The 22674-nt window shown below is 46.4% G+C and overlaps 1 protein-coding gene across 3 annotated transcripts; it reads right to left on the reverse strand.

Moving 5' to 3' along the window:
• Positions 1–2502: 2502 nt before the first annotated feature.
• LOC134936101 (zinc finger protein 182-like) lies at positions 2503–21865 on the reverse strand. 3 transcript variants are annotated; one of them, XM_063931013.1, is made up of 3 exons: positions 21579–21865; positions 21407–21460; positions 2503–3830 (listed from the first exon to the last, which is right to left on the reverse strand). In XM_063931013.1, exon 3 carries the CDS (start codon positions 3650–3652, stop codon positions 2600–2602), a length of 1053 nt encoding a protein of 350 aa, XP_063787083.1. In that variant the 5' UTR covers positions 3653–3830; positions 21407–21460; positions 21579–21865; the 3' UTR covers positions 2503–2599. The 3 variants fall into 3 exon arrangements, with proteins under 3 accessions (XP_063787083.1, XP_063787085.1, XP_063787084.1); XM_063931015.1 differs by lacking the exons at positions 21407–21460; positions 21579–21865 and adding an exon at positions 13827–13999; XM_063931014.1 differs by lacking the exons at positions 21407–21460; positions 21579–21865 and adding an exon at positions 13347–13563.
• Between the last annotated feature and the right edge of the window lie 809 nt (positions 21866–22674).

A 22674-nucleotide genomic window follows, 5' to 3' on the forward strand; every position in this document is an offset into this window, starting at 1 on the left:
TACATTTATAAATCTGGGATTTGGTGGGGTTCGAACCCAGGACGCTGCAATTAGTAAGTCTGACGATTAGTGTAGTGCGCCACTAGAGAATTGTATAGTACATTGGTCTGAACAACATATATATATCCCAGTATAGAGCTGATCACTAAAGAGAGTTTTTTAAATAAATAGGTTCTCCGCGATGTCATTAATAGATTATGAGTAATTAATTGTTTTTTACAGGAAAAATGTTGTATTTTTATGTATAATATATATTCAAAATGTTTATGCGAGTGTATGTATAAATAGTTATTAAGGTTAACATGCACACTTGCTAGAGACCACATCAGCTGAACAGCATAATATCTACACCTGGTACAAATCAGGTGTATAATTACACTGAATACCGATTGGTTGATGATCCTTTTATATACCACATTGGTCTGATTACCAGACACACCTTCTGAGGAAACCGGTATGATCTAAGCCGGAGAAACGCGTCAAGGAGTTTGGATACGGTACTACCGAGCCGCAAGATTAATACATCATTGGTTCCAGGACGCTTACATTCAGCTGCACGTGAGACCTGTCAGTGTTTCCAGGAGTGCCTCATCGCTACTATCTCCAACTTGGCTGGTTGCCAGTTCTCCAGTGCCGTCCGGTCCTTGTGCTATAGGACCCAGCACCAACGTTAACATCCACCGCCGCTTAGCCGCTACATCCTTGTGCCATAGGATACGGCTTCTTATACTGCACCTTGGTGAGAAATACTTATCATCTTGATAACGGCAGAGTGGTGTCAAAAATACGTTGTTAAGGAACTACTAATCATTCTACAATTGGAAAATCTGTGTGTGCTATCACATTAAAATTATCATCGTTTATGAGGCAATCTCGAACACCGCAGGTATTTGTCCATAACAACAGGGACTCAGCTGACCGTACGTTTTTCTTGGATAATAAGGAACGATATTTATACATTTTTTCACTTTTGGATATACTGGATGAAGTCCTTGATTACATCTAATAAGGGACTATCTTTATAATTATTCTCATCTAACATTATTTGGTATGAGTAATTGTTCCTATATATTTACTAATTGGCTCACCAGCAGTGATTCTCATGGTTAATTATATGCTGTTTTATTAACAATAAATTGTATTTATTATATATTATATATGTTTGCGCTCTCTATTACAGTACTGAGAGGAGCTGCTGGAACTCTCTTCTAGGCCCAGCGCCTCAGGGTCGTGTGGTGAGGTAAATGGCTCAGGAGGCACTGGCTAGTTTCAGAGCCAGATTTACACACAGTATATGAGCCAAAAGCTTCATGTGTGCATTATACACAGGTACTACAGTATATACATGTAGGCATTATACACAGGGGCAGCAGTATATACATGTGGGCATTATACACAGGTACTGCTGTATAAACTGTAGCACCTGTGTATAATGCCCATATGTATACACTGCTGCACCTTGGTATAATACCCACATGTATATACCACTGCACCTGTGTACAATGATTTGGTGAGATTTGATCAGAGATGTGTGGAAAAGGTAGGCAGGGGCGGCACTCCCTCACCTGCCACAGACTTTTTACTCCACAGAGTTTTGACTACAATAATGAATAGAATAATATAAAGAAGATATTTCTAATATATTCTTTGTATTGTTCATATAATCTATATAGTCATAACTCTGGTGTATACGTCAGTATGACAGGGAAAGCTCTGCCTCACCTCCCCGCACATCACTGCAGCACCTGCACCAGCAGAACAGATGTTTATTACAGAGCTCAGTAATGGCAGCACAATCACCAGTGCCTGTTACACTGCAGCTCTAATACATAACACATACCTCCCACATGTCCACATATTGGCTGAACAGTTACATTTTATACGTACTGTCTTTCCCACGGATCACAGCAGCACTGAATAGAAGCTGTGCACACATGCAAGGTATCTGTTCTGTGGAAAGAGGGACTGGGGGCATGGCCAGCAGCTGCCAGAGGGCTTGGTATGCCCCCACAGTGATGAAAGCAGAGGCATGGCTGGCAACCATGGCATCTCCTGAGAAGCCACGCCCCCACTGACATCAGGCCCAACACCCTTTTTGGGCGTACACCCCTTCAGTGCAGCAGATCCCAATTTCACTTTACTAGAAGTTAGGAGTGTTGCTAACAGAGAGACTGAGCCAAGGGGGAAATACCTCTAAAGCTGGGTACACAGTGGGACAATGGGCATCATTACGACATCGGAACAAATGCCCGTCAGTCCAGATTGCTCATACACACTGCAGTGATGTTAATGAAGGACGGAACAACTGTGTTATGTCCTTCATTAGCATAAACAAGGACACTAGCGATATCACTAGCAACTGTGGGAGCGCACGTATTGGGAATACACACTGCCCGATATGCTCCATTCTGAGTGATTTGGTGTCTGATCTGGTGGATGAAAGCTGCATATCACTCAGTGTGTTCTCAGCTTACTGTAAGTCCACATGTCAGACCTCTCCTGTCTTTATCAAGAATTATTTATATAAAACACTTGCCACATTCACAAAATAAAAAGTGGAGTCCCTGATTGCATATTGTAGTGATACATGTTCTCTTACTTATGAAACACTTGCTGCATTCAGGCCCTCAGAGTGACTCCTCATGTGATTAACAAGTGTTTTCTTCTTAATAAAACACTTGCTGCATTCAGAACATGTAAATGGTTTCTCTCCTGTGTGACTCCTCTCATGTATAACAAGAGATACCTTATGGGAAAAACACTTGCTGCATTCAGAACATTCAAATGGTTTCTCTCCTGTGTGACTCCTCTGATGTGTAACAAGATGTGACTTTTGGGAAAAACACTTGCTGCATTCAGAACATTTAAATGGTTTCTCTTCTGTGTGAATCTTCTGATGTGTAACAAGATGTGACTTTTGGGAAAAACACTTGTTGCATTCAGAACATTTAAATGGTTTCTCTTCTGTGTGAATTTTCTGATGTATAACAATATATGACTTTTGGGAAAAACACTTGCTGCATTCAGAACATTTAAATGGTTTCTCTCCTGTGTGACTCCTCTGATGTATAACAAGATGTGACTTTTGAGAAAAACACTTGCTGCATTCAGAACATTTAAATTGTTTCTTTCCTGTGTGACTCCTCTGATGTACAACAAGATATGACTTCTGGGAAAAACACTTGCTGCATTCAGAACATTCAAATGGTTTCTCTCCTGTGTGACTCCTCTGATGACTAATAAGATGCAACTTTTGTAAAAAAGACTTCCTGCATTCAGAACATTTAAATGGTTTCTCTTCTGTGTGAATCTTCTGATGTGTAACAAGATGTGACTTTTGGGAAAAACACTTGCTGCATTCAGAACAGGTAAATGATTTTTCTCCTGTGTGAATCCTCAGATGTACAACAAGCTCTGACTTATTTAGAAAACACTTGCTGCATTCAGAACATTTAAATGGTTTCTCCCCTGTGTGACTCCTCAGATGCATAACAAGATGTGAATTCCGGGAAAAACACTTGCTGCATTCAGAACAGGTAAATGGTTTCTCTCCTGTGTGAATCCTCTGATGTATGAGAAGATGTGATTTATATGTAAAGCTTCTGTCACACTCAGAGCACAGGTGTGGTTTCTCTCCTGTGGGACTCATCATGTATTAGATGAGAAACAAATTAGTGGTTTAATGTTTTTCTGTCCAGATAATGAGAATAGCTTCTGTGAATCCCCAGAGGTGTAAGAAGAAATGGCGTCTGTAGTTGTCTTGATCAGAGAACAATGTCCCTTTCCACAATGTCTTCTATTACTGTTAGTGGGAATCCTTCTGAGCTGTCCTGAAAGAAAGTTATATAAGAGTATAAAGGTTACTGGGGTAACTACATTAATGGTAGAAATATTATATTGTATAAGGAACATGATGTATATTTTTATACAATAACAAATAGCACCAAGTCACTGATCATTGTTTTTATATTTATGTTGTCAAATTGCTTTATCCCCATTTCCAGTCAGCTGTGCAGCACAGAGACCTCTACCCTCCGGCAGCAGGCACCAATACTTATAGGCCCTACACACCTAGCGATATTTTGAAAGATATGAACGATCTCGTTCATAAATGAACGAGAACTCGTTCATATCTTTCAGTGTGGAGACTTAAGCGATGAACGATGCGCGTCTCCGCGCTCGTTCATCGCTGGTCTCCCGTTGGTTGTGCATGCAGGCCAATATGGACAATCTCGTCCATATTAGCCTGCACTTCAATGCAGCCGGGTGACGGGGGGAGTGAAGAAACTTCACTCCCCCCGTCACTGCCTTCCCGCCGCCGGGTTGCTCGTCGGCCGTATCGGCCGTCGGGCACCTCGGCGGTGCATCGCCGAATGAGTAGGGCCCTTTACTATAATACACACATGGGTTATAAAGGTTTCTTTGAAAATTGTATAATCCTCATCCTCTGACCTCAGAATGTGCAGATCATACATTACTCACCCCCTGCACTGACCATAGATGGGTAACACATGCTACCAATCCTGTCACACCTACTGTCAGCTGATGCACCAGGATGTCACCATTCTCTGCACACACCATGGGAATGGGGGTAATGTGACCATGTCACAGTCTCTCAGCTCAGTGTGATGTGTGCAGAGGAATCAGGATTCATTGTCACCTGAGACACCATCTTATAAAGGATAAATAGGAAATGTCTATACAAGAGATGTTGGTAGGTTTAGTGCTAGGAAATAGGGAAGATCAGAGAAGTTAAATAAAGTTATAGTAAAAGTAAAGTAATGAGTCTCCACCCATCGGGATTCATGGTTAGGGGACGGCCTTTTGTCATCCTCCAGTTCCAAATCCTCTCCGCAGCAGTTGTTAATGTTATGCCCCCCTAATAGTGCCCTAGTTTGGTTTCTGCACCATAGCAGTGCCTCAGTTATTGCTGTGCTCCATAGTAGTGCACTGGTTCCATTACTTGACATTGTACTATGCAACACTGTACCCCCAATTCACATTGACATAGTGTCCCCAGCATGGGGTTAAAGTGTATGTGTGAGAGAGGGGGAACGAGTTAGTACGGAGTTCCACCACCTGTAATGATAGGTGGAACTAGTTCAACCACCTCCTTGGCCCTGCACAGTAATTTTCAACAGAAAAGCATGCCCTGCCACCCACTTCAATAGATGATGCAGGTGGCGCTAGTGTCTCTGATGAGCTGCAGCAACCTCCCCCTTCCTCTGGTCTGTGGTCCTCCATCATCTGTGGCCCATCCCACCTAGTGTTCCTACACGCTATGTCTGACATTCCCCCCTTATGTCCCAGCAGCTTCCTTTTCTGACACAGCGTATGTGAAGTCATGTCATCACTGCTGCTGAAGTTAAGAAAAGCCATGAAAAGGAGCAGGCTTTGTGCATGCTAAATACAAGGTAAGAGGGGGCTGGAAGGACACAGGTAGTGAGCTGCTGAAGTGAAAGAAATGTGTATAAGGGTCATTACTGTGGGCATTATGTGTGTAAGGGGCACTACTACTGTGTGCATTAAGTGTATAAGTGGAACTACTGTGGGCATCATGTGTGTTATAGCACAACTACTGTGGACATTATGTGTAAGGGGCACTACTGTGTGGCATAACATGTATAAGGGGAACCACTGTGTAATGTGACGTGAATAAGGGGCACTGCTGAGTAATGTAACGTGACTAGGGGCACTACTGAGTGACTAACGTGAATAAGGGGCATTGCTATGTGGTGTAATATGAATCCTGGGCACTATGCGAGTGTAATGTGAATTGTGCTACTGAAAAGCACAGCACTGGCCCTGGCTATGCCTAATGGGATGGGGAGAGGTAGCGGAGGAGGAAATGAGTTCCACCACCACTCTAGGACCACTTTAAGCCCTGGTATCCAGTTCATATTATACCACATTACAGTGATCCCTGTTCATATTATGCTACACTATAGTGCCTCCACTTCATATTGTGCCACATTACTGTGCCTCAGTGCATATTATTCCACATTACAGTGCCCCAGTGCATATTATTCCACATTACAGTGCTCCAGTTCATAACATTATAATGCCATCCAGTTAATTTTACAAATTACAATGAGCAGATTCAGGGGCATTACTAGGTCCACTATAATGTAGGTAAAAATAAGAATTTACTTACCGATAATTCTATTTCTCGGAGTCCGTAGTGGATGCTGGGGTTCCTGAAAGGACCATGGGGAATAGCGGCTCCGCAGGAGACAGGGCACAAAAGTAAAGCTTTCCGATCAGGTGGTGTGCACTGGCTCCTCCCCCTATGACCCTCCTCCAAGCCAGTTAGGTACTGTGCCCGGACGAGCGTACACAATAAGGGAGGAATTTTGAATCCCGGGTAAGACTCATACCAGCCACACCAATCACACCGTACAACTTGTGATCTAAACCCAGTTAACAGTATGATAACAGAGGAGCCTCTGAAAGATGGCTTCCTACAACAATAACCCGAATTAGTTAACAATAACTATGTACAATTATTGCAGATAATCCGCACTTGGGATGGGCGCCCAGCATCCACTACGGACTCCGAGAAATAGAATTATCGGTAAGTAAATTCTTATTTTCTCTATCGTCCTAGTGGATGCTGGGGTTCCTGAAAGGACCATGGGGATTATACCAAAGCTCCCAAACGGGCGGGAGAGTGCGGATGACTCTGCAGCACCGAATGAGAGAACTCCAGGTCCTCCTTAGCCAGAGTATCAAATTTGTAAAATTTTACAAACGTGTTCTCCCCTGACCACGTAGCTGCTCGGCAAAGTTGTAATGCCGAGACCCCTCGGGCAGCCGCCCAAGATGAGCCCACCTTCCTTGTGGAGTGGGCCTTTACAGATTTAGGCTGTGGCAGGCCCGCCACAGAATGTGCAAGTTGGATTGTGCTACAGATCCAACGAGCAATCGTCTGCTTAGACGCAGGAGCACCCATCTTGTTGGGTGCATACAATATAAACAACGAGTCAGATTTTCTGACTCCAGCTGTCCTTGCAATATATATTTTCAATGCTCTGACAACGTCCAGTAACTTGGAGACCTCCAAGTCACTTGTCGCCGCAGGCACTACAATAGGCTGGTTCAGATGAAATGCTGACACCACCTTAGGGAGAAAATGCGGACGAGTCCGCAGTTCTGCCCTGTCCGAATGGAAAATCAGATATGGGCTTTTGTAAGATAAAGCTGCCAGTTCTGACACTCTCCTGGCCGAAGCCAGGGCTAGATGCATGGTCACTTTCCATGTGAGATACTTCAAATCCACTTTTTTTAGTGGTTCAAACCAATGGGATTTTAGAAAGTCCAAAACCACATTGAGATCCCATGGTGCCACTGGAGGCACCACAGGAGGCTGTATATGCAGCACTCCCTTAACAAAAGTCTGGACTTCAGGAACTGAAGCCAATTCTTTTTGAAAGAAAATCGACAGGGCCGAAATTTGAACCTTAATAGATCCCAATTTGAGACCCATAGACAATCCTGATTGCAGGAAATGTAGGAATCGACCCAGTTGAAATTCCTCCGTCGGAGCACTCCGATCTTCGCACCACGCAACATATTTTCGCCAAATTCGGTGATAATGTTGCACGGTTACTTCCTTCCTTGCTTTAATCAAAGTAGGAATGACTTCTTCCGGCATGCCTTTTTCCTTTAGGATCCGGCGTTCAACCGCCATGCCGTCAAACGCAGCCGCGGTAAGTCTTGAAACAGACAGGGACCCTGCTGAAGCAAGTCCCTCCTTAGAGGTAGAGGCCACGGATCTTCCGTGATCATCTCTTGAAGTTCCGGGTACCAAGTCCTTCTTGGCCAATCCGGAACCACTAGTATCGTTCTTACTCCTCTTTGCCGTATAATTCTCAATACCTTTGGTATGAGAGGCAGAGGAGGAAACACATATACCGACTGGTACACCCAAGGCGTTACCAGTGCGTCCACAGCTATTGCCTGCGGGTCTCTTGACCTGGCGCAATACCTGTCCAGTTTTTTGTTGAGGCGAGACGCCATCATGTCCACCATTGGTCTTTCCCAACGGTTTACCAGCATGTGGAAGACTTCTGGATGAAGTCCCCACTCTCCCGGGTGAAGGTCGTGTCTGCTGAGGAAGTCTGCTTCCCAGTTGTCCACTCCCGGGATGAACACTGCTGACAGTGCTATCACATGATTCTCTGCCCAGCGAAGAATCCTTGCAGCTTCTGCCATTGCTCTCCTGCTTCTTGTGCCGCCCTGTCTGTTCACATGGGCGACTGCCGTGATGTTGTCCGACTGGATCAACACCGGTTTTCCCTGAAGCAGAGGTTCTGCCTGGCTTAGAGCATTGTAGATTGCTCTTAGTTCCAGAATGTTTATGTGAAGAGACGTTTCCAGGCTCGTCCACACTCCCTGGAAGTTTCTTCCTTGAGTGACTGCTCCCCAGCCTCTCAGGCTGGCGTCCGTGGTCACCAGGATCCAATCCTGTATGCCAAATCTGCGGCCCTCCAATAGATGAGCACTCTGCAACCACCACAGAAGAGATACCCTTGTCCTTGGAGACAGGGTTATTCGCTGGTGCATCTGAAGATGCGACCCTGACCATTTGTCCAACAGATCCCTCTGGAAAATTCTTGCATGGAATCTGCCGAATGGAATTGCTTCGTAAGAAGCCACCATTTTTCCCAGGACTCTTGTGCATTGATGTACAGACACCTTTCCTGGTTTTAGGAGGATCCTGACAAGCTCGGATAACTCCTTGGCTTTCTCCTCCGGGAGAAAAACCTTTTTCTGAACCGTGTCCAGAATCATCCCTAGGAACAGCAGACGAGTTGTCGGCATTAACTGGGATTTTGGAATATTCAGAATCCACCCGTGCTGTTTTAGCACTTCTTGAGACAGTGCTAATCCCAACTCTAGCTGTTCTCTGGACCTTGCCCTTATTAGGAGATCGTCCAAGTATGGGATAATTAATACGCCTTTTCTTCGAAGAAGAATCATCATCTCGGCCATTACCTTTGTAAAGACCCGAGGTGCCGTGGACAATCCGAACGGCAGCGTCTGAAACTGATAGTGACAGTTTTGTACGACGAACCTGAGGTACCCCTGGTGTGAAGGGTAAATTGGAACGTGGAGGTACGCATCCTTGATGTCCAAGGATACCATAAAGTCCCCTTCTTCCAGGTTCGCTATCACTGCTCTGAGTGACTCCATCTTGAACTTGAACTTCTTTATGTACAGGTTCAAGGATTTCAGATTTAGAATAGGTCTTACCGAGCCATCCGGCTTCGGTACCACAAATAGAGTGGAATAATACCCCTTTCCTTGTTGTAGAAGAGGTACCTTGACTATCACCTGCTGAGAGTACAGCTTGTGAATGGCTTCCAAGACCGTCTCCCTTTCGGAGGGGGACGTTGGTAAAGCAGACTTCAGAAAACGGCGAGGTGGATCTGTCTCTAGTTCCAACCTGTACCCCATAGATATTATCTGCAGGATCCAGGGATCTACCTGCGAGTGAGCCCACTGCGCGCTGAAATTCTTGAGACGACCGCCCACCGCCCCCGAGTCTGCTTGAGAAGCCCCAGCGTCATGCTGAGGCTTTTGTAGAAGCGGGGGATGGCTTCTGTTCCTGGGAAGGAGCTGCCTGTTGCTGTCTCTTCCCCCTTCCTCTGCCTCGTGGCAGATATGAATATCCCTTTGCTCTCTTGTTTTTAAAGGAACGAAAGGGCTGCGGTTGAAAAGTCGGTGTCTTTTTCTGTTGGGGAGTAACTTGAGGTAAGAAGGTGGATTTCCCGGCTGTAGCCGTGGCCACCAAATCTGATAGACCGACTCCAAATAACTCCTCCCCTTTATACGGCAAAACTTCCATATGCCGTTTTGAGTCCGCATCGCCTGACCACTTTCGTGTCCATAAACTTCTTCTGGCCGAAATGGACATAGCACTTACTCGTGATGCCAGTGTGCAGATATCCCTCTGTGCATCGCGCATATAAAGAAATGCATCCTTTATTTGCTCTAAAGACAGTAAAACATTGTCCCTATCCAGGGTATCAATATTTTCGATCAGGGACTCTGACCAAGCTACTCCAGCACTGCACATCCAGGCTGTCGCTATAGCTGGTCTTAGTATAACACCTGTATGTGTGTATATACTTTTCTGGATATTTTCCATCCTCCTATCCGCTGGATCTTTAAGTGCGGCCGTCTCAGGAGAGGGTAACGCCACTTGTTTAGATAAGCGTGTGAGCGCCTTGTCCACCCTAGGAGGTGTTTCCCAGCGCGCCCTAACCTCTGGCGGGAAAGGGTATAGAGCCAATAACTTCTTTGAAATTAGCATCTTTCTATCGGGGGCAACCCACGCTTCATCACACACCTCATTTAATTCTTCTGATTCGGGAAAAACTATAGGTAGTTTTTTCACACCCCACATAATACCCTGTTTAGTGGTACCTGCAGTATCAGCTAAATGTAACGCCTCCTTCATTGCCAAAATCATATAACGTGTGGCCCTACTGGAAAATACGGTTGATTCGTCACCGTCGCCACTGGAATCAGTGCCTGTGTCTGGGTCTGTGTCGACCGACTGAGGCAAAGGGCGTTTTACAGCCCCTGACGGTGTTTGAGTCGCCTGGACAGGCACTAATTGATTGTCCGGCCGTCTCATGTCGTCAAACGACTGCTTTAGCGTGTTGACACTATCCCGTAATTCCATAAATAAAGGCATCCATTCTGGTGTCGACCCCCTAGGAGGTGACATCCCCATATTTGGCAATTGCTCCGCCTCCACACCAATATCGTCCTCATACATGTCGACACACACGTACCGACACACAGCAGACACACAGGGAATGCTCTTAACGAAGACAGGACCCACTAGCCCTTTGGGGAGACAGAGGGAGAGTTTGCCAGCACACACCAAAAAGCGCTATATATGACAGGGATAGCCTTATAATAAGTGCTCCCTGTATAGCTGCTCTTATATATAATTTTTTGCCACTATTTTGCCCCCCCTCTCTGTTTTACCCTGTTTCTGTAGTGCAGTGCAGTGCAGGGGAGAGACCTGGGAGCCGTCCTGACCAGCGGAGCTGTGTAAGGAAAATGGCGCTGTGTGCTGAGGAGATAGGCCCCGCCCCTTTTTCGGTGGGCTCGTCTCCCGCTCTTTAGTGTATACAGGCAAGGGTTAAATATCTCCATATAGCCCCCGGAGGCTATATGCGAGGTATTTATTTAGCCAAATAGGTTTCATTTGCCTCCCAGGGCGCTCCCCTCCCAGCGCCCTGCACCCTCAGTGACTGCCGTGTGAAGTGTGCTGAGAGGAAAATGGCGCACAGCTGCAGTGCTGTGCGCTACCTTTAGAAGACTGAGGAGTCTTCTGCCGCCGATTCTGGACCTCTTCTTGATTCAGCATCTGCAAGGGGGCCGGCGGCGCGGCTCCGGTGACCATCCAGGCTGTACCTGTGATCGTCCCTCTGGAGCTGATGTCCAGTAGCCAAGAAGCCAATCCATCCTGCACGCAGGTGAGTTCACTTCTTCTCCCCTAAGTCCCTCGTTGCAGTGATCCTGTTGCCAGCAGGACTCACTGTAAAATAAAAAACCTAAGCTAAACTTTTTCTAAGCAGCTCTTTAAGAGAGCCACCTAGATTGCACCCTTCTCGGCCGGGCACAAAAATCTAACTGGCTTGGAGGAGGGTCATAGGGGGAGGAGCCAGTGCACACCACCTGATCGGAAAGCTTTACTTTTGTGCCCTGTCTCCTGCGGAGCCGCTATTCCCCATGGTCCTTTCAGGAACCCCAGCATCCACTAGGACGATAGAGAAAAGGTAGTAAGGACTTCTACGTATCTGCCAATGGTGAAAAATGTATATAGCACATGTAACCTTGACGTGTGTGTGTGTGTGTGTGTGTGTGTGTGTGTGTGTGTGTGTGCACGCGCGTGTGCGTGTGTGTGCGCGCGCGCCCGTGTGTGTGTACGCGCCCGTGTGTGTGTGTGTGTGTGTGTGTGTGTGTGTGTGTGTGTGTGTGTACGCGCGTGCGTGTGTACATGCGTGCGTGCGTGAGTGTGTGTACGCGTGCGTGCGTAACAGCAGTTGGACATGGATCACGTCCAGGTTTTCTTTGAAGTCAGGATTGATCTGCTGCCATGTTGACTAGTAGAACCTGCTAGCCGCCTTTAAGAATGCCGTCTATACCCAGGGATAAGGCTCCTGATGCTGGACAAGGTGGCCAGGCAATAGGCTGGGGGTCTGAGGTTATGCTAGGATACATTGGTGTCTGTACCATTATTGATTGTGAGAACATGGAATGTGATTCTGTGACCTGCAACCTGCTGTTACACCTTTGTTAGTGATCTAACTTCTGGAGAAAAAATAAACCTGCTGTTTGAATTTTACCCAGTATATGTGATCCTTGTCACAATAAATTACACACACACACACACACACACAAACACACACACACACACACACACACACTATTGAGTATATGCAGGAGATTTAACCATCTAATAAATGGGAGGCACTAAATATTGAACTATGTTGAAAACTATGTAAAATATCGGGGAATAGAATACTGTATACATATAGAGGACAGGGACGTGCTGCGAGGTAAATGGCTCAGGAGGCATTGGCTAGTACCAGAGCCAGATTTATATACAATATATTAGACCAAGTGGGCATTACACACAGGTGCAGCAGTATATACATGTGTGCATTATACACAGGTGCAGCAGTATATACATGTATGCATTATACACAGGTGCAGCGGTATATACATGTGTGCATTATACACAGGTGCAGCGGTATATACATGTGTGCATTATACACAGGTGCAGCGGTATATACATGTGTGCATTATACACAGGTGCAGCGGTATATACATGTGTGCATTATACACAGGTGCAGCGGTATATACATGTGTGCATTATACACAGGTGCAGCGGTATATACATGTGTGCATTATACACAGGTGCAGCGGTATATACATGTGTGCATTATACATAGGTGCAGCGGTATATACATGTAGGCATTATACACAGGTGCAGCAGTATATACATGTGAGCATTATACACAGGTGCAGCAGTATGTACATGTAGGCATACTCAGGTGCAGCAGTATATACATGTGTGGATTATACACAGGTGCAGCGGTATATACACATGTAGGCATTATACACAGGCGCAGTAGTATATACATGTGGGCATTATACACAGATGCACAGTGTATAGCTCCTAGGCCCTGGTTCTTCTTAAAAGCCTGCAGTGTTTCCCCTGGGAGCCTCCCAGGGGAGGATGGATCCTCCTGGGGAGGAGGATGATGGAGAGTCCCAGGCTGCAAGGCCTGAGGGAGGCCCTGAGAATTCTGACATACCTATTGCAGTGGAAGCCTCAGTGCTGGAGGATTTGGACAGTACAGCATTTCCAGTGATTGTGGGTCCGGTGATGAAACAGGATCCCCAACTGGAGACCCCCAAACCATAGGATGCCGGCTCTCTGAGTGAGGTAACTCAGGGAGGTGATAAGGTGAATGAACTTGCCTGTGGTGAGGCGGGGGTTAGTGCTGCAGGTGGGGATGCTGAGGTTTCTGATTGCAGCCTGGAGGATTCAACATCCTCTAGTGAGAAATACATGAATATGAGTCTAGAGGAATTAAGAATGGAGCAGAACCGTATATATTCTCGCATTACTTATAAAAAAAGAAGGCGTAACTGTAGCAGCAGATGGGAGAGAGTTGTCCTGAAAGATGAACTTTGGGAGCTGAATGACACTTTGGCTGCAGTTAAAAAGAGGATTAAAATGTTGCACGATCAGGCTCTATTGCAAAAGGAAAAAGCACTGCTAGAGTCCATACCAGGACAAGAATGCGGATGTGATGGCAGCCCGGTCCCGGTGGGTTCTGTGGCGGCATCTGGGCTCATAGTTCCAGTGGAAGACATGGAGGTGGGCAGCCAGACTGCGGAAGAAGTGGTGGATATCGTGGGCCATGATGGAGGTGAAACTTCTGGGATTGTGTCTGGTGCCGTGGATACCGAGGGGAACCCTGCGATGACGACATCCTGTGCTTTCCATGAGGGGGAGGCGTCTCTCCCAGAGAGAGTGCTGGGTGGTGGCAGTGCAGGGGGCATGGTGGCTGCCGGGTTGACGGCGGGTGCCAGAGCTCTGGTGGCTGCTACTGCTTCCTGTGGACTTGCTCCCGATGCACTTGTCTCTGAAGCTGCGGATATGGGGACGGCGCGGGCCGTGGTAGATGCTGAGGCTGGCTCTCCCTGTAAGCCAGCAGCGACTGGCTTAGTCGCTGTGGTGGCTGAGGGGGGCGGGGCCAAAGACGCATCATGTGTGACATCACGAGTGACATCATTAACTGCATCAATGGGAATTCCGGAGTATGAAGCCATATTGAAAACTGGGCAAAGACTGGCCCAAGGACTGCCGGCAGTTGATAAGAGCAGCTTAACCCCTGAGGAGACTACACTGGTAGAAACAGTTTACGGAGATATGGATATGCCTGTGAGGGCTTTAGCGGCCGTAAGCTTGATCCAGGCAAACCAAACTAGGATGGCTGGTGGGGCTGGTAGTGCGGGTATAGAGGTCAGTAAGAAGGTAAATGTTCAGGCACCCAAGGGTCTCCCTGTAATCCCTCCTGTGGTTAGACCAGGATCTGGTTCATATGCCAAAACTTTGGAGGGTTCTGGTTGGGCTAGTACTGGTCCTCAGCTTGGGGTAAGTGGGGGTCAGCCTATAAAAAGGCGCAATGTGGTTCAGTTTAGATGGGTAGGGGAGGGGGAGGCTCCTTCAAAGTCTGAGTTCTTGTATATAGTATTCTCGCTTGGTTTTAGGGCCGCAGACCTTTTTGCGTGCATCCATCCGGTGAGAACTCCCGACTTTGATCTGAGCTTCCTCTCCCTGAATGGCTTGCAAGCTTTTGGCTCCCAATGGGAGAAGAACAAGACCAAGGAGCCGTACTGCCATTTTAAAACCAACACCATCACCAGGCAGGATAGGGTAAAGATTACTGTTCTGGTGCGCAATGAGTCACTACCGTCTGCGGATATCGTATATTGGTTGTCCAGGTCCTGCACAGTGTTGTCCCCGCTTGAGAAATTTGATTACACTAAGGGGGTCTGGGGTGGTGCCTATTCGACCTTTGTGAGGCTGCACCAGGTAGGGACTGAGACTAAGCACATACCATCTGCTGCTTATATTGGCCGTGACCGGCTTCAGTGCTTCTATCCTGGGCAGCCCAGAACTTGTCACAAGTGTGGTGACTTTCGCCACCTTAGTAATGATTGTACGGTTGTTAAATGTGCTTTGTGTGGCCAGATGGGGCATGGGTCCCGTGAGTGTAATAAGGTGAGGTGCAATCTCTGCGGAGCGGATGGCCATCCCTATAGTCGGTGCCCTAAAGCATTGCATAATCATGATGCAGGGGTGGTTGAGGAGGCACTAGAAATCAGGCCCAGTCATGAGGATAACATGGTGGTTGCTTTACAGCATCAGGATATGTTGAGGAAACTAGAAGCTGGCGGGGTAGGGAAAGTACAGGTCGAAAGGGGGGAAGCATCTTTTCAGGCAGTGAGTAAAGGCAGGAGGAAGAAGCTGAAAAAGAAGGGGGTGGACGTTGTATGCTCTAATAGGTTTGACGTTTTGTCCTCTGCTGATGATGAGGATGAGGGGGAGGTAGTCATGGTTGGGGGAAAAGAGCTAGTGTTTGTTCCGACTACTTCTAAAAGTAAAAAGCCAAAACAGGCCTCTAATCTGTCTGTTGATGGGGTGGCAGTTACGGTCAAAGCTAAACAGGAAAAGGGGGGATGTGGTAAAGTTCAGAGCAAAACCAAGCACTTAGATAGTTCTCAGGGGGATCTAGAGTGGGATCCTACAGGGACAGAGTTAAGCCAGGCCTTGGTACCGTTATTAAATAAGGTTGAGGTAGTGCAGAGTTCAGAGGGGAAGGCCCCTCAATCTCCGGGAGAGGTGATGGTGGTGGAGGAGACTCCTAGCCTTGAGGCGGGGAGCCTTAGCTATTCTCCTTTGGCGTCCTCTGGTGGGGATGATCCTGGGGGCGGTTCTTGTATTAGTGCCCCAAAAGTCCTCCCCCAGACAGGGTTGCAAATGGGGAGGGGTGTGATATTAGGGAGGGTGTTGTTGTACAGGGATCTAAGGGTCTGTTCTGTGACACTGCGGTCTCAGTTGTTGGTGGGGTGGAGGAGGGGGAGGTGGAAGAAATCTTTGTCTGATGAGGATGTTCTTCCCTTCGGGGTTACGTGTAAAAGAGTAGGATCCTCGGATGAGGATTCTAAAAGACAAGCAAAGAAAAAGTGAATGGGGTCCTACCTCTATAATCCAAGAAACATGGATCCCCAACCTATACGATGTGCCACCATTAATGTGGCTTCCGTGTTTTCTGAACGTGCTCGTTTCTTGGCCTTCGATTTTTTCAACACGGTTGATGTTGACTTTTTATTTTTGCAGGAGACCAGGGTAGGTGACTTGGCCACACTCCATCGGGCCAAGTGTCAGTGGAAGCGGGGGCCTTCCTTCTGGTCTCTTGCGGCCGAGGCGTCCAGTGGGTTGGCAGTACTTTTTACTGATATGGTAAACGTGCACAGGATTATAGATTTACAGGTAGGTAGGTGCATGGTTTTAGATGTCAACCTGAGAGGACATGACCTGAGGCTAATAAACATCTATGGGCCCCATTCAAAGTGGGACAGGAAATGTCTTTTCAGGGAGATAAAACCGTTTCTTTTTACGGCCCGGCAGATTGTCTTTGGAGGTGATTTTAACACCGTCATTAGGCCAAAAGACAGAGGGGACACAAAGGCGACCCTGGGCTATGATTCCAATTTTCTAGTTAGCATGGTTAGAGAGGCTGGTCTGGTGGATGTGCACGTTCGCCATTTCCCAGACCTCACAGGTTTCACCTATCATTGTGGTAGTCGTAGGTCTAGGATAGATAGGTTTTTTGTTAAGGAGTCCTCAAAAACTTTGCCTCCAGCACACACTCCAGCGCTATATAACCCAGGAATCACACAGTAACTTAGTGTTTACCCAGTAGCTGCTGTATATATGATTAATGCGCTAAATTTATGTGCCCCCCCCCCTCTCTTTTTACCCTCTTTCTACCGTGAGTCTGCAGGGGAGAGCCTGGGGAGCTTCCTCTCAGCTGAGCTGTGGAGAGAAAATGGCGCTGGTGAGTGCTGAGGAAGAAGGCCCACCCCTTCAGCAGCGGGCTTCTGTTCCGCGATTTTGTGTAAAATTAATGGCGGGGGCTCATGCATATTACAGTGCCCAGCTGTACATATGCTGCTTTTGCCAGGAGGTAATCAATTGCTGCCCAGGGCGACCCCCCCCCTGCGCAATGACGCAAAGCTGCAGTGCTAAGCGCTACCTCACATGAAGACGAGTCTTCTGCTGCCGATTTTGACGTCTTCTTGCTTCAAACCGCCGTCTTCTGGCTCTGCGAGGGGGACGGCGGCACGGCTCCGGGAACGGACGACCAAGGTTAGGTTCCTGTGTTCGATCCCTCTGGAGCTAATGGTGTCCAGTAGCCTAAGAAGCGCAACCTAGCCGCAGTTAGTAGGTTTGCTTCTCTCCCCTCAGTCCCACGTAGCAGAGAGTCTGTTGCCAGCAGAAGCGCTCTAAAAATAAAAAACCTAACTAAAATACTTTCTTATTAGCAAGCTCAGAAGAGCTCACTAAAATGCACCGAGCTCTGACCGGGCACAGATTCTAACTGAGGTCTGGAGAAGGGGCATAGAGGGAGGAGCCAGTGCACACCAGTAGTATTAAATCTTTCTTAGAGTGCCCAGTCTTCTGCGGAGCCCGTCTATTCCACATGGCCTTACGGAGTCCCCAGCATCCACTAGGACGTTAGAGAAAAAGAGGTGCACCAAGGTCGCTGTGTGACTAAGCTAAGCGACCCAAGTGGCTGACACAAATACCTGGCCGATCTAGGAGTGGCACTGCAGTGTCAGACAGGATGGCACTTTAAAAAATCATCCCCAAACAGCACATGATGCAAAGAAAAAAAAGAGGTGCAGCAAGGTCGCTGTGTGACTAAGCTAAGCGACCTAAGTGGCCGACACAAACACCTGGCCCATCTAGGAGTGGCACTGCAGTGTCAGACAGGATGGCAGATTTAAAAATAGTCCCCAAACAGCACATGATGCAAAGAAAAAAAAGAGGTGCACCAAGGTCGCTTGATGGCTAAGCTAAGCGACCCAGTTTTGGCACTGCAGTTTTCTAACGAGAGGATAAGTGCTTCCATCCTCATCCTCAGCCGTTCCTTGCCACTCCGTGTCGTAAATGGCATATTGCCAAGTTTACGCTTCTCATCAGACGCTTTTAATTTAGATTTTTGGTTCATTTTACTGAACTTTTGTTTTTTGGATTTGACATGCTCTCTACTATGACATTGGGCATCGGCCTTGGCAGACGACGTTGATGGCATTTCAAACGTCTCGGCCATGACTAGTGGCAGCAGCTTCAGCACGAGGTGGAAGTGGATCTTGTTCTTTCCCTATTTTACCCTCCACATTTTTGTTCTCCATTTTTTAATGTGTGGAATTATATGCCAGTAATATAGCAACAGCAATGGCCTACTGTACCGTACTGCTATATATTATATACTGGTGGTCATCAAAATTATGCACTGTCCTCCTACTATATATACTGCGCACAACAACTAAAATGCACCACAGGTATGGATGGATAGTATACTTGATGACACAGAGGTAGGTAGAGCAGTGAACTACTGTACCGTACTGCTATATATTATATACTGGTGGTCAGCAAAATTAGTCACTCTCCTCCTACTACTGCGCACAACTAAAATGCACCACAGGTATAAATGGATAGTATTCTTGATGACACAGAGGTAGGTAGGTAGAGCAGTGGACTACTGTACTGTACTGATATATATTATATACTGGTGGTCAGCAAAATTATGCACTGTCCTCCAACTACTGCGCACAACAACTAAAATGCACCACAGGTATGGATGGATAGTATACTTGACAACACAGAGGTAGGTAGAGCAGTGGACTACTGTACTGTACTGATATAATACTGGTGGTCACTGGTCAGCAAAATGCTGAACTGTCCTGCTACTATATACTACAATGCAGCACAAATATGGAGCGTTTTTCAGGAAGAGAACGTATAATACTGGTGGTCACTGGTCAGCAAAACTCTGCACTGTCCTCCTACTACTGTATATAATACTGGTGGTCCCCAGTCCCCACAATAAAGCACACTGAGCACAGATATTTGCAGCACACTGATCACAGATATGGAGCGCTTTTCAGGCAGAGAACGTAGATATTTTCTGCACACTGAGCACAGATATTTGCAGCACAATGAACACAACTGAGAGAACGCTGCACATGTTCTCTTCCTATCATCTCCAATGCACAAGTGAAAATGGCGGCGACGCGCGGCTCCTTACATAGAACACGAATCTCGCGAGAATCCGACAGTGGGATGATGACGTTCGGGCGCGCTCGGGTTACCCGAGCAAGGCGGGAGGATCCGAGTCTGCCTCAGAACCGTGTAAAATGGGTGACGTTCGGATTCCGAAGAACCGAACCCGCTCATCTCTAATATATATATATATATATATATATACATACATACAGACAGAGGCAGAACCCTGGGAGGCAACGGAGTAAACTGCCGCCGGGCTCCTGCTCTGAAGGGAGGGGCACCTCTCCTCCCATTCTGTGACACCATTGAATTAAGTTAATTGATAGCTGTCGCTGTCTTCTCAGTGGCCGACTTCCTCACTGGTCCCTGCACCTTACAAATCACACCCTCTTTATTATACTGAATATACACATTTTACAAGTCTCATACCAAGGATTAGAAACCACGACCTATTACACTGGAAGCAGACACCTTGCTGATGAAGCTGTTTGCTCCTGTACAGGAAATATGAGAACTCTAACTATATGAAGATACTTCTCTGACAATTACACATAACTTCATATAGTAAGAATTCTCATGTTTCCTCTACAGGAGCAAATAGCTCCATCAGTAAAGTGTCTGCTGTTAGTGTAACAGGTCATATGTTCTAATCCTGGGTATGACTGCTAAGAAATGTGTGATTTAAAAAAAATAAAAAGACAATTAAATGTATATATACAGTATATAATTTTTTTTCAGAACACTCCATATATATATATATATATATATATATATATATATACACACATACATACATACATACATACATCTTAGTATTGGAAATAGGGGAGCACCAATATTTATCTTGCCTCCGGGCAACTGTGACGAATTTACGCCACTGCATACAGAGGGTCAGAGAGAGAAGACCCATGTATGTAATGGCAGAGATCCTCTATCAGCTATCAGTGTATTTTGCACATATAACATAGAGCTATGGACCTCATTCAGTAAGGATTGCAGTTTCTGCCATCAAATAGTTGCCGCCCAGAAATTGAGAAAAATACGCCCATTGCAAAAACTGCAAATGCATCGCAATATGAGGCTGATCGCAGAACCATACGCAATTACCGGAACATCGGAGATTTATCCTCTCTGTGCCAGGCAAGGTCATCCACAGTTTCTGCTGTAGAAGTGGTCATCGCTGACGTCAGAGACCCTCCTTAAAAACTCCTGGGCCCACCTGCACTTTTTCAGACACACCCAGAAAATGGCAGGTTTTCGCCCAGAAACGCCGGCTTCCTGTCAGTCAAACAGCGGCTGCATTGCAATCACAATGTGTACACATTTTTTGTTGCTATTTTTACTAGAGCATGCGCAGTCATTCAACAATCGGCTAGATTGCGATTCGCAAATTTTGCAATCCTTACTGAATGAGGTCCTATGTCCTGTGACATGGGTGTAACCTGGGCTGGGATATGAGGAAAAAAGGAAAGTGCTCTCTTGTTGGGGCACTTACCTACCTTATTTGTCATTTTCTGGTTATTCATACTTAGCATTTATTAGTTTTTATTAAAATATTGGACCCTAATTGAGTTAGCATTGCAAATTCTGCTAAGTAGCATTTTCCTAGCATGTAAGCCCCCCCCCCCCCCGCCCCACGACCGCCTATGTCTGATTGACAGGCAGAGGCGATCACTCCCGCAGAAAGTGCAGGCGCATGCACAGGACGGGCACTACGCATTTGCCCCTGGGGCGATCATAATAATTTCGGTTGGATCGTGATTTGCGATCCAACCTGAATTAGCCCCACTGTTTGTAGTATAAAATTAAGGACAAAAAACAGACAAAACAAAAACAAACATATAAGTGGACGCCAATATAATTCATGCGTAACTATGAACAGATCTCCCACAATTCCACACAACCTACACAATCCATGTGTATGGATATTTATTTTATAAGTAATTCAACAATAACAACGTCTCACACACCAGATGTAGCTGTGGTAACAAGTTAATAAATACTCACAGTTTAGGAGAAATCAGTTCCTGTTTATACAGGATGCACTAAATGTTGAAAGCTCTGAGAAGAGAAAAAATATTGCACAGGGTTAAACCCCAGACACTTACATGTTAGTAACTCAGATAGTGGATATCTAGGTGCGGTAGCCGTACTTTAAAGGGCTGTAAGGAACACTTACCTCACAGGAGATTTCCACATGCACCGAGTTCTGGTGTCTGTACCAGGAGGTGTCCGTCCGGATTTCTTAGAAGCGCTGCAGGGACACAGATTCCTTCCCCTACCTTCCGTGACTGTCCACAGTCTGCTCTGTGTGTACGTAACAACGTCATCACGCTAGCACCAGTGCAGAGGAGGAATCAGGAAGTGCAGAGGAGCTGGCTGGTTATACTGGGAGTTTTTACACTTTAATGTTTATCTCTCATATATCACTGGGGGCAGGGAGCCAGGCTGGCTGGTTACTGCTGCTGTGTAACAGTAATCAGCCAGCACAGGCTGGTCCCCAGCCCCCAGTGATATATAGAAATGACAACCTCACAGTATCATACAGTAATCAGGCAGCACAGGCTGGTCCCCAGCCCCCAGTGATATATAGAAATGACAACCTCACAGTATCATACAGTAATCAGCCAGCACAGGCTGGTCCCCAGCCCCCAGTGATATATAGAAATGACAACCTCACAGTATCATACAGTAATCAGGCAGCACAGGCTGGTCCCCAGCCCCCAGTGATATATAGAAACATACTTGTCTACCTGACCCTCTCCATGAGGGAGAAAATGCTCTGTTCCTGGACTTTCCTGGTAATGTATGATTGCCATCACCTGTGGTGAAACACCTTTCTTATCAATTACCTAGCTCATCACAGGTGATGGCAATCCTACATTACCAGGGAAGTCCGGGAACAGAGCATTTTCTCCCTCATGGAGAGGGTCAGGTAGGCAAGTATGATAGAAATGACCTTCAAAGTGTACAACCTCACAGTATCATACAGTAACCAGACAGCGCCGGCTGCTCCCAGCACCCAATGTACTAAAGGAACCTAAGATGGTGAATAATACACGTTTTATAACTTACTAAACAGCAAGGAAAAAATAGACACATGCACACGCTGCTTGTGTGTTATATAGTTTCCTTATTATATAATAAAGTGACAGCGAGAGAGAGAGAGTGTGATATAGTGCACATTGAAACATGCATGAACATGGGGTAAGGATCCTAAGATGTGTTACTATTTAGCATTTTATTGTAATGAAGTCTGATTTGTTTGAAAAAAA

Source organism: Pseudophryne corroboree, chromosome 6, assembly GCF_028390025.1.
Source record: "Pseudophryne corroboree isolate aPseCor3 chromosome 6, aPseCor3.hap2, whole genome shotgun sequence".
In the NCBI taxonomy this organism is placed as follows: domain Eukaryota; kingdom Metazoa; phylum Chordata; class Amphibia; order Anura; family Myobatrachidae; genus Pseudophryne; species Pseudophryne corroboree.